General features: G+C 38.3%; 1 protein-coding gene across 1 annotated transcript in view; it reads left to right on the top strand.

Moving 5' to 3' along the window:
• Positions 1-13,193, top strand: part of ADAM32 (ADAM metallopeptidase domain 32) — a 164,322-nt gene that overhangs the window by 67,494 nt on the left and 83,635 nt on the right. The window contains 1 exon segment of the mRNA XM_077942768.1: positions 440-521. Coding sequence (XP_077798894.1) covers positions 440-521 — 82 coding nt within the window.

Raw genomic sequence — 13,193 nt, forward strand, 5'->3', positions numbered from 1 at the left:
AGCTGAAATAATAATGTTTAGATGTGAAACAATAAAGCACTCCTATTGGAAACTGTTGAACTTTACTACCTGGGAGCAACACATTTTAATCTACACATTAAAATGATTTGTCACTGTCACTCAACAGAGTATTTTTTATCAGAATATTGGAGCAAAACCTTTGGTAAATGTAGCCAGATGTGATGAGAACAATAAAGGCATTAAAAAGTTGGATCCATTGGATATGTTTCAGATATCAAGAGTATTTAATCTAATTAATACTAAAATGTCATATTAAATGGTATTGCAAATTTGAAACAATTAAGAACATATGGAAAGATCGTACCTCAATTTGCTTCAGATTTGGATTTTATGAACTGCAGACTTAAATTGTTAGCAGGAATTCTCATTTTTAAATTGTCTGTTAAAATCAATTATAAATGTAAACTTATTTATTTAGTTATAGGGATTATCCTGATTATGTGGGAGCAACGTTTCCTGGAAAGATGTGTATTACTCGTTATTCTGCAGGAGTTGCACTGGTATGTAACTGTTTAATCTTTTTTTTTTTAATTAACACATTTAAAAATTATTTAACATGATAGCATATATTTTATACAGTTTATGTGCATGTTTACATTTACAGATTGCATTTGTCTTCCATTACTGTTAAAATTTTTAAGTGTTTAGAAGGAAGAATATTTTGTAGATCAATATCTTGTTGCAATTAATGATGTTTGGGAGTTGGAATAAAAATATCATAAATACACATGCTCTTCTTGATACATAGAATAATGCATTGTGAAAAATTATCTGCAATAAAATTTCTACAACCCAAAATAGATTTTTGCTTGCAGACATAAAATTGGAGAAATATTCTTATAGATAAAATAGATTCAAAATCAAAACAAAAACTAGATTAAGGATTCCTTAAGATGTTTCAGAACTCTGAAAGCCAGTAAAATAAACTTTTATATGTATTTATAATATTGATAAATGTGATTTTATATATATAATAGGTAAAAATAAATGCATTATTAAAAAGTTGATGCTTCTCTTTGTGCTATTTTCTTACCCTACTCCTTTTTTAAAAAACAAGTTTAAGTACTATTTTTTTTAACTTACAAAATAATTTATGTTAATGATGTCAAATTTGTTAAGTATATATATAGGAAGATATAAGAAAATTAATATAATCTTGCATTTTGCCACCAGGTGGAGATAACCACTATTAACGTTTTGATTGATATATGTATCTTCTTGTTTTCTTAAAACTTTTAAATAAAAAGTTTTAAGAAACTTAAAACTTAAAAGACTTTTAAATAAAAAAAATTTAGAACATGATTTTAGAAACTTTTATTCATTTTTTTATTGATACATAATAGTTGTATGTAAAGGCAGTGAGCAGAATGGTTGTTACCAGAGGCTAGGAAGGGTCGGGGAAGAGGGGAGGAAGAGGAGTTGAGTAATGGGCACAAAATTACAGTTAGGTAGAAGGAATAAGTTCTAGTATTTTTTTTTTTTTTGACAGAGTCTTGCTCTTGTACCCAGGCTAGAGTGCAGTGGCCCGATCTTGGCACACTGCAACCTTTGCCTCCAGTGTTCAAGCGATTCTCATGTCTCAGTACAGAGGTGACCCCAACAACTGGCTGAAGTTTTTTGTATTTTTAGTAAAGAAGGGTTTTCAACATGTTGGCCATGCCAGTCTCGAACTTCTGGCCTAAAGTGATCTGCCTGCCTCGGCCTCGTAAAGTGCTAGGATTACAGGCATGAGCCACCATGCCTGGCCAGTTCTAGTATTCGATAGCACAATAGGGTGACTATAATTAACAATAATTTATAGTATATTTCAAAATAGCTAGAGGACAAGATTTGGATTGTTCTCAAAATAAATAAATGGCATATGTTTGAGGTTATGGATAGTCCAGTTACCCTGATTTGATCATTACATATCACCTGCATATATATCTTCTACTTTGTGTCTTTCTCTGTTTATCTGCTACTGTAGCTCTTTCTATGTATTTTTTTTTGCAAAATGTGATTTTGCAGCACCTGTTTTTATTTCTAATACTTAAACATTTTTTATTACTGAAAGAATGAATACACATGGTAAATTGTTTAAGCTACAGATATACAAAGTGAAAAGTGATAGTAAAACTTTCTACCCCTTCATTTAGTCCTATTGAAGAATTTAATAATTTCCATTTAAGTTCTTCTGTTGGTTAAATTTATTTATTTAAAAATATGTATGCCCTTACTTCTATTTTAATTTATAAACTGTAGACAATATTGGTAATATTATATTTGATATGTCGAGTCCACTCTCTCTACTTGTTGCTTATGTTTAAATATATATTTTTTATATAAATATATAAGTATAAACATATATATAAATATATATATTTGAATATTGGTTCTTATTTTTGATTTTACATAATATCTATATATATGTTACACAATGTCTACTGTTTGCTTGCTGTGAACAGTAAGAGGTGTAATGTAATTGTATGTTTCTTATACCCGTTGTCAGGGTTTAGATAATTTATAACTAATTCTGTAGGGCTTTTGCACTTTGTCTAGAGATTGATGTAAGAATTAAATAAATAAATAGCATTTTACAGTATTATAAATATATAAATAATATTAACTATTGGATAAAGAAATAAATATTTCTTATGCCAGTAAAGCTTTGATGGTCAAAGGAGGATATTTTAGGCATCAGAATCTAATGGAGCACTGACTTTTTTTTCTAACTTTTTTACTTGTTATGGGTGAAACCAACTGCCACAGAAAATGAAATCCCATCTTCCTTTTCTTGGAATCTTTTACTACTTTTCTGGAATAACTCTTGATTTTTTTTTTTTTAACACAGTGTGTATGAATCGCAAACATTGAGCTATTTTATCAATGAAAACACTTTTTTCCTTCAGAGTTTAAGTTCTGGGGTACATGTGCAGGATGTGTAGGTTTGTTACATAGATAAATGTGTGCCATGGTGGTTCTCTGCACCTATCAACCCATCAGCTAAGTATTAAGCCCCACATACATTAGCTGTTTATCCTGGTGCTCTCCCTTCCCTGGCCCCCCCGACAGGCCCCAGTGTGTGTTGTTCCCCTCCCTGTGTCCATGTGTTCTTATTGTTCAGCTCCCACTTAAAAGTGAGAACATGTGGCATTGTTTTCTGTTACTGTGTTAGTTTGCTGAGGATAATGGCTTCCAGATCCATCCATGTCACTGCAAAGTCATTCCTTTTTACGACTGCATACGTAGTATTCCATGGTGTATATGTATCACATTTGTATATGTATCACATTTTCTTTATCCATTCTACTATTGATGGGCATTTGGGTTGATTCCATGTCTTTGCTATTGTGAATAGTGCTGCAATGAACATACGGGTGCATGTGTCTTTATAATAGAATGATTTATATTCCTTATGGTGTTTCTGCCTCTAGATCTTTGAGGAATTGCCACAGTGTCTTCCACAATGGCTGAACTAATTTACATTCTCATCAACAGTGTAAACATGTACCAGGCTGGCCACGGTGGCTCACGCCTATAATCCCAGCACTTTGGGAGACTGAGGCGGGCAGATCGCGAGGTCAGGAGTTTGAGACCAGCCTGACCAACATGGTGAAACCTTGTCTCTTCTAAAAATACAAAAATTTGCCGGGTGTGATGGCAGGTGCCTGTAATCCCAGCTACTTGGGAGACTGATGCAGGAGAATTGCTTGAACCCGGGAGGCGGAGGTTGCAGTGAGCAGAGATCGTGCAATTGCACTCCAGCCTGGGCAACGAGAGCGAGACTCCGTCTCAAAAACCAACCAACCAACCAACCACCCAACCAACCAACCAACCAACCAAACAAACAAACAAACAAAGAAACGTATTCCTATTTGTCCATGGCTTTGTTAGCATCTGTTGTTTCTTGACTTTTTAATAATCGCCATTCTGACTGGTGTGAGATGGTATCTCATTGTGGTTTTAATTTGCACTTCTCTAATGATCAGTGCTGTTGAGTATTTTTTCATGTTTTTTGGCCCCACGAATGTCTTCTTTCGAGAAGTGTCTGTTCATGTCCTTTCTCCACTTTCTAATTTTTTTCTCTTGTAAATATGTTTAAGTTCCTTGTAGACTGTGGATATTAGACCTTTGTCAGATGGATAGATTGCAAACATTTTCTCCCATTCTGTAAGTTGTCTGTTCACTCAGATGATAGTTTATTTTGCTGTGCAGAAGCTCTTCAGTTTAATTAAATCCCATTTGTCAATTTTTGCTTTTATTACAATTGCTTTTGGCATTTTTGTCATGAAATCTTTTCCCATGCATCTGTCCTGAATGGCATTGCCTAGATTTTCTTCAAAGGTTTTGATAGTTTTGGGTTTTACATTTAAGTTTTTAATCCATATTGGGTTAATTTGTTTGTTTTTTTTTTTAGACAGGGTCTCACTCTGTAGCCCAGACTGGAGTGCAGTGGCACAATCTAGGCTCACTGCAACCTCTGCCTCCAAGGTTCAAGCGATTCTCTTGCTTCAGACTTGCCAATAGCTGGGATTACAGATGTACACCACCACACCTGGATAATTTTTGTAGTTTTAGTAAAAACAAGGTTTCACTGTGTTGTTCAGGCTGGTCTCAAACTCCTGTCCTCATGTGATGCACCTGCTCTGGCCTCCCAAAGTGTTGAGGTTACAGGCATGAGCCACCATGCCTAACCAACTTAATTTTTGTATAAGGTGTAAGGAAGGAGTCCAGTTTCAATTTTCTGCATATGGCTAGCCAGTTCTGCCAGATCCATTTATTAAATAGGGAATCCTTTCCCCATTGCTTGTTTTTGTCAGGTCTGTTGAAGATCAGATGGTTGTAGGTGTGTGGTCTTATTTCTGAGTTCTCTGTTCTGTTCCATTGGTCTGTGTCTGTTCTTGTACTAGTACCATGCTGTTTTGGTTACTGTAGCCTTGTAGTATAGTTTGAAGTTGGGTAGTGTGATGCCTCCAGCTTTGTTCTTTTTTCTTAGGATTGTCTTGGCTATTTGAACTCTTTCTTGGTTCCATATGATTTTTAAAATAGTTTTTTTTCTAATTCTGCGAAGAATGTCAATGGTAGTTTAATGGAAATAGCATTGAATCAATCTATAAATTGCTTTGGGCAATATGGCCATTTTCATGATATTGATTCTATTTATGAATATGGAATATTTTTCAATTGTTTGTGTCCTCTCTAATTCTCTCGAGCAGTGGTTTGTAGTTCTCTTGAAGAGGTCCTTCACTTCTCTTGTTAGCTGTATTCCTACGTATTTTATTCTCTTTGTAGCAACTGTGAGTGGGAGTTCATTCATGATTTCGCTCTCTGCTTTTCTGTTGTTGGTGTAGGAATACTAGTTATTTTTGCACGTTGATTTTGTATCCTGAGACATTGCTGCAGTTGCATATTAGCTTAAGGAGCTTTTGGGCTGAGAGGATGAGGTTTTCTAGGTATAGGATCATGTCATTTGCAAACGAAGACAATATGACTTCCTCTCTTTCTATTTGAATTCCTTTTTTTTTTTTTTTTTTAAGTTTGCCTTATTGTCCTGGCCAGAACTTCCAGTATTATGTTGAATAGGAATGATGAGAGAGGGCATCCTTGTCTTGTGCCAGTTTATAAGGGGAATGTTTGTAGCTTATGCCCATTCAGTATGACATTGGCTTTGGGTTTTCCATAGATGGTTCTTAATATTTTGAGTTATATTCATTCTTTCAATACCTAGTCTACTGAGAGATTTTAACATGAAAATTTTTTCGAAATGACTTTTCTGCATCTATTGAGATAATCATGTGGTTTTTGTCTTTAGTTCTGTTTATGTGATGAATCACATTGATTTGTGTATGGTGAAACCAACCTTGCATCCTGGGGATGAAGCCAAGTTGATCATAGTGGATAAGCTTTTTGATGTGCAGCTGGATTCAGTTTGCCAGTATTTTATTGAGGATTTTTGCATCGATGTTCATCAGAGATATTGGCCTGAAGTTTTCTTTTTTTGTTGTATTTCTGCCAGGTTTTGATATTAGGATGATGCTGGGTTCATAAAATGAATTGGGGAGGAGTCTCTTCTTTTCAATTGTTTGGAATAGTTTCAGTAGAAATGGTACCAGCTCTTCTTTCTACCTCTGGTAGAATGTTAGCTGTAAATTCATCTGGTCCTGGGCTTTTTTTGGTTAGTAGGCTATTCATTAGTTCTGCCTCCATTTCAGAACTCATTATTTGTTTATTCAGGGATTCAGTTTCTTCCTGGTTCAGTCTTGGGAGGGTGTTATATGTCCAATAATTCATCCATTTCTTCTAGATTTTCTAGTTTCTGTGCATAGAGGTGTTTATAGTATTCTCTGATGATTGTTTGTATTTCTGTGGGGTCCATGGTGATATCCCCCTTATCATTTATGATTGTATCTATTTGATTCTTCTTTTTTTTCTTTTTTACTAGTCTAGCTACTGGTTTATCTATTTTATTAATTTTTTCAAAAAATCAGCTCCTGGATTCATTGATTTTTTGAAGGTTTTTTTGTGTCTCTATCTCCTTCAGTTCTGCTCTAATCTTGGTTATTTCTTGTCTTCTGCTAGCTTTGGGGTTTGGTTGCTTTTGGTTCTCTTGTTCTTTTAGTTGGCATGTTAGGTTGTTGATTTGAGGTATTTCTAACTTTTTGATGTAGCCATTTAGTCCTATGGATTTCTCTCTTAACATGGCTTTAGCGTGCATCCCAGTATGTTGTCTCTTTGTTCTCATTAGTTTCTAAGAACTTCTTGATATCTGCCTTAATTCCATTATTTACCCAGGAGTCCTTCAGGAGCATGTTGTTCAATGTCTATGTGGTTGTGTAGTTTCAAGTGAGTTTCTTAATTTTGAGTTCTAATTTGATTGTGCTGTGATTTGAGAGACTGTTATGATTACAGTTCTTTTGCATTTGCTAAGGAGTGTTTTACTTTCGATTATGTGATTGATTTTACAGTAAGTGCCATGTGGTGATGAGAAGAATGTATATTCTCTTGATTTTGGGTGGAGATTTCTGTAGATATCTCTCAGGTCCACTTGATCCAGAGCTGAGTTCAAGTCCTGTATATCTTTATTCATTTTCTGTCCCAATGATTTGTCTAATATTGTCAGTGAGGTGTTAAAATCTCCCACTATTATTGTGTGGGAGTCTAAGTCTCTTTGTAGGTCTCTAAGAACCTGCTTTATGAATCTGGGTGCTCCTTTATCGGGTGCTTATATATTTAGGATAGTTAGCTCTTCTTGTTGAATTGAACCCTTTACCATTATGTAATGCCTTTCTTTGTCTTTTTTGATCTTTGGTGGTTTAAAGTCTGTTTTGTAAGAAACTAGGATTGCAACTCCAACTTTTTTTCTGTTTTCCATTTGCTTGGTAAATTTTTCTTCATCTCTTCCTTTTTTTATTTATTTTTTGTTTTTTTGGAGACAAGAGTCTCACTCTATTGCCCAGGCTGGAGTGCCATGGCATGATCTCGGCTCACTGCAACCTCTGCCTCCCAGGTTCAAGAGATTCTCTTGCCTCAGCCTTCCAAGTAGCTGGGATTACAGGCACATACCACCATGCTTGGCTAATTTTTTGTGTTTTTAGTAGAGACAGGATTTCACCATGTTGGCCAGGCTGGTCTTGAACTCTTGACCTCAAGTGATCTGCCCACCTTGGCCTCCCAAAGTGCTGGGATTACAGGCTTGAGTGATTGCTCCCAGCCATCCCTTTATTTTGAGCCTATGTGTCTTTGCACGTGAGATGGGTATCTTGAAGGCAGTATACCAATGGGTCTTGACTCTTTATTCATCTTGTCATTTGTGTCTTTTAATTGGGGCATTTAGCCTATATACATTTATCCTATTTACATTTAAGGTTAATATTGTTCTGTGTGAATTTGATCCTGTCATCATGATACTAGTTGGTTATTTTGCAGACTTTTTTATGTGGTTGCTTCATAGTGTTACTGATCTGTGTACTGATCTGTGTACTTCAGTTTTGGTAGTGGCTGATAATTGTTTTTCATTTTCATATTTAGTGCTTCCTTCAGGAGCTCTTGTGAGGCAGGCCTGGTGGTGATGTATTCCCTCAGCATTTGCTTGTCTGAAAAGGATCTTATTTCTCTTTTGCTTATGAAGCTTAGTTTGGCTGAATATGAAATTCTGGGTTGAAAATTCTTTTCTATAAGAATGTTGAATATTGGCCCCCAATCTCTTCTGGCTTGCAAGGTTTCCGCTGAAAAGTCTGCTGTTATTCTGATGGGCTTCCCTTTTAGGTGACCTGGCCTTTCCATCTGACTGCCTTAACATATTTTTTTACTTTCAGTTTGATCTTGGTGAATCTGATGATTATGTGTCTTGGGGCTGAGTTTCTCATAGAGTATCTTACTGGGGTTCTCTGGATTTCCTGAATTTGAGTGTTGGTCTGTCTTGTTAGGTTGAGGAAGTTCTCGTGGATGATATCCTGAAGTCTGTTTTCCAACTTGGTTCTGTTCTCCCGGTCTCTTTCAGGTATCTTAATCAGTTGTAGGTTCAGTCTTTTTATATAATCTCATATTTCTCAGAGATTTTGTTAGTCCCTTTTCCTTCTTTTTAGTCTGTTCTTGCCTGAATGTCTTTTTCAGAAAGATAGTCTTCAAGCTCTGCTATTTTTTCCTCCTCTTGGTCTATTCTGCTATTGATACTTGTGATTGCATTGTGAATTTCTTGTGTTGGATTTTTCACCTCCATCAGTTCAGTTATGATCCTTTATAAACTGGCTATTCTGTTTATCTGCACCTGTATTGTTTTATTATGATGGTTAGCTTCTTTGCATTGGGTTAGAACTTTCTCCTTTAGCACAACAAAGTTTGTTATTACCCACTTCTGAAGACTACTTCTGTCATTTCAGTCATCTCTGTCTCAGCCCAGTTCTGTGCCCTTGCTGCGAGATGTTGGGTTCATTTGAGGAGCAGAGACATTCTGGCTTTTTGAGTTTTCAGTGTTTTTACATTGATTTTTCTCATCTTTGTGGGCTATCTACCTTTGATCTTTGAGGTTGCTGACCTTCGAATGCGGTTTTTGTGGGGCCTCTTTTTGTTGATGTTGTTGTTGCTTTCTGTTTGTTTTTCCTTTTAACTGTCAGGCCACTCTTTCACAGGGCTGCTGCAGTTTGCTGGGGGTTCACTCCAGACCCTAGTTGCCTCACTGTCTCCTGCACCTGGAGGTATCACCAATGAAGGTTAAGAAACAGCAAAGATGGCAGCCTGCTTCTTCCTCTATGAGCTCCATCCCAGGAGGGCACTGACCTTATACTGGCCCATATACTCCTGTAGGTGGTGTCTGTAGGAGGTCTCACCCAGTCAGGAAGAATGGGATCAGGGACCCACTTAAAGAAGTAGTCTGGCTGCCCCTTCACAGAGCAGATGTGCTGTGTTTGGGGGAGCCCTCCTCATCTAGACCACCCAGACTCTCTAGAGCCAGCAGGCTGGAAAGGCATAGTCAGCTGAACCACAGAGACTATGGCCACCCCTTCCCCCTGGAAGCTCCATCCCAGAGAGAGATCAGAGTTCTGGTCTGGACCATCTGGAGTATCCAGAGACAGCAGGCTAGAATGGCCAACTCAAAGCATAGAGATGTGGCTGCTCCTTCCCCAAGGAACTCAGTCCGTTTCAGTCAGTCTCCAGCCTGCTGCTGTTGGCTGGCTTGAATTCCAAGCCAGTGGGTCTTAACTTGTGCGATGCTGTGAAAGTGGGGCCTGCAGAATGACACTGCTTGGCTCCCTGCCTACGGGAATGCATGAACCGATCTCCCATCTGGCAGGAATTCCTGGGGATAGGATATTCAAAACTCCTGGGTGTCCATATGTGCCCAAATGGCTGCTTCCCTGAGGCTCCACACAGCTCTGTGCTTTGGACCCAAGGCCCTGGTGGTGTGGGCTCATGAGGGGATCTCCTGATCCATGGTTTGCAAAGAGCCATGGGAAAAGCACGGTTTTCCAGGTGGGGCTGCACAATCACTCATCACTTCCCTTCGCTGGGGATGGGGTCTCCCCTGGCTACATGCCACTCCTGGGCGGGCCATCACCCCACCCTGCTTTTCCTTGCTCTCCGTGGGTCAAACTGTCTGCCTGGTCAGTCCCAACGTAAGAACCTGGATACCTCAGTTGAAAGTGCAGAATTCGCTTGCCGTTTTCATTCCTTTCCAGGAGAGCTGGGGACTGTAGCTGCCTCTAATCAGCAATCTTGGCCCTACCCCCTTCAATGAAAACACTTTTATTTTGTCTTAACATTTGATTGATAATTGGGATAGGTATAGAATCTTTGTCCTAACATCTTCCTACCTCAGCATTTTGAAGACTGATGTATCATATTTTTGCCAAGTCATTATGAAGTGAAAAGATGGCAAGGAAATTGAGGGCGTATGTAAAGGAATTTGAACTGATGAGTGAAAGAGAGAAGTTAATAAGGAAATTAGGAATAGTGAAAATGTGGTTTTCACTAGATAAACTTGTGGTTTCACAAGATAAAAAAAGGAACAAAGATTCATGACTATGTGAGCAGAGAATGATTGTTTTCTCTTTTATTTCAAATTCATTTATTTTTTAAATTGACATATAAAATTGTCTGCCTTTACTATGCACAACGTGATGTTTTGAAGACTATATACACTGTAGAATGGTTAAATCTAGCTAACAAATACATTGCCTCACATACTTATCATTTTTATGGTGAGAATGCTTAACATCCACTCTCTTAGCATTTTTTAAGAATATAATTTATCATCGTTAATTGTAGTTACCAAGCTGTACAATAGAACTCCCGAATGTATTCTTCCTATTTTTAAATATCCATTCTTTGACCAACATCTCCCAGAAGAGGATTATTTTGAATTCTTTGTCAGTCATTTCATAAATCTCCTTTCTTCTGGGTACACTGCAGGAGCTTTATTAGTTTCTTTTTGTGATGTCATATTTTCCTGATTTTTCATAATCCTTGTGTCTCTATGCATTTGAGGAGATGGTCACCTCTTCTAGCTTTTGCACATATTCTTTTCTGGTAGCAGACCTTTACTTTTACTGTAACCTGGGATTCTGGATGTCATTGGTTACAACCGTGGAGAGGCAGACCTTGGTGTTGGGTTCTCTAGTTGGGATTGGTTGCTTCCCATACTCTGAGGTCAAATGGTATAGCTGGCTGTGCTCTGTGGTCTAGTGAGACCACTGGCTGGACTCTAACATCAGGTGGGGATACTGGCTGGGTTCTGTGATTGTTTCTGATGGAGCAGGATTGTAGGTTGTCTTCCCTGGCTAGGCAGTATTTTTGTATGTTTGGAATCTGTATCATGTTTCCTGCAGTATGATGCTGTTGGCTAGTCTCTCTGGTGTAGCACCTCCGTGGGCCAGAATGAAGAGCAACCCCAAAGAATCATGTACTTATCACTGTGAGCCCCACCACTGTTTTTCATCTCCAACTGACCCCAGATGGCTTAACCCTACCAGCACTCCCAGTGATTCCTGTGTGATGAGACAGGAGTGAGCCTTTCACAAATGGTCCCAGAATGGTGGGGAAGTTAAATGTCTGCCTCTAATTCACCCCTACCGTACCAGAAACCATAGGCCCAGAGTAACTCTGCATGCAGTGCCACACCAGCCTGGGGTTATTCCCAATATAGTATATTCCCAATATAGTATAGTAAGTCACCACAGCCTCTGCCAGCTATATGCAGCAACTGATCTAGCAATTCCCATCCCATTTTTCCTCATCAACACTCACTCTGTTCTCAGACTCAAGCCTAATGGCTACGGGGGAAATGGCACCAAGTTTTGGCTGCTGCTTTAGGATATTTAAAAAATCATTAGTGACATCCTTCCTGCCTCTCTGGATGTTGTTCCTTAGCTGGGGCCACAACTGAATCTTTAGCCAGCCATTATGGTCTTGTTGCTTTTGTGTTACAGGACACGTGGTGAGTAAATCTTGTAGTAATGAACCCATTTCTATAAATACTAGGCCACAAGATGTGACCCCGGTCAGAAACAATATTGTGTGGTGATGCAGAAGATATTCTTCAAGCACAAGAATGTGGTGCTTTAGAATCACTGCAGACAGGCAAGGAAAATCCATACCTGGGATACACGAGGACAAATCATTGCTCCTTCAATGAATGAACAGTCCACTGTAATAAACCCATCTCCAGTTGACTGGCTAATCCAACAGGGGCATAATGCTATGGTGGAAGCTCATCACTGGCTTCTGTTGATGGCAGGTAGAGTGCCCTAGATATATAGAAAGCCAGATCAGTTTCAGAGGATAATTTACAGTCATTATCTATCTTTTGCACCAGGGAAACAAACAAGTTAAATGATTATGTGACATGCATCATTACTCCTACAATTTCAAACTTTAATGGTGACGCTAATATATGCAGTATGCAATTCCCTAAGGGATGCCATATTACTCTTCATTTATCATCTTGGGAGCAGTTCCAGGCACTTCCTCTTGGCCCTCCCTGTCAATAATATGTCTCACTCCATTGGTCAGCAGACAATACATGCTAATATTTCTATTCCAGGCATAATTCTGGGATTTGGAAAATAATAGTAGGACATATCTGAAGTTCTTTTGGATGTACTGTTAGATGAACTTGAAACAAGTTTCTTCTGACTACTTGACCTCCATAAGGCTGCACTTAGACCAGTAGATTAAGATGGTATTCAGTTTTTCAGGGTAACTTTAGTTCTGACTCAGAATCCAATAAGCCCCAGAAGTCCTAGCTATTTTCTTTTCCTGCATGCACAGTTATTCTAGTGAATAGCTACAGGTCCCTCTGTGGAAGGCTTGGAGGAATAGTCACAGTTTCATCTGTATGGCAGGTTCCTTCTTTAAAGGTACTCTCTTAGTTGAGAATCCCTGAGGTTGTGAATTGATTTAGGTCTGGGAATCTGCATCACAGCAACTCATGTTAAGTTGTTGCCACCAGACATAGATATCAAGAAAACCTTCAGTATGATGCTCATATATTTTATTTTTAGGGTCCCTGAAATAATTATCATAATCCTTGTAGGTCAAAACAGCTTTGATAATATGTAAGCCCCTTTAGCTTATGGTGGTAATTGCATCCACCTTGTCTCAGTTAAGCCATGCCACATGGCCTGTAACACTCCTGGTCCCAGTGTTCCTGTTGCAGCTGGGCGTGGTGGCTCATGCCTGTAATCCCAGCACTTTGG

This window comes from Macaca mulatta, chromosome 8, assembly GCF_049350105.2.
Source record: "Macaca mulatta isolate MMU2019108-1 chromosome 8, T2T-MMU8v2.0, whole genome shotgun sequence".
NCBI classification, from domain to species: Eukaryota; Metazoa; Chordata; class Mammalia; order Primates; family Cercopithecidae; genus Macaca; species Macaca mulatta.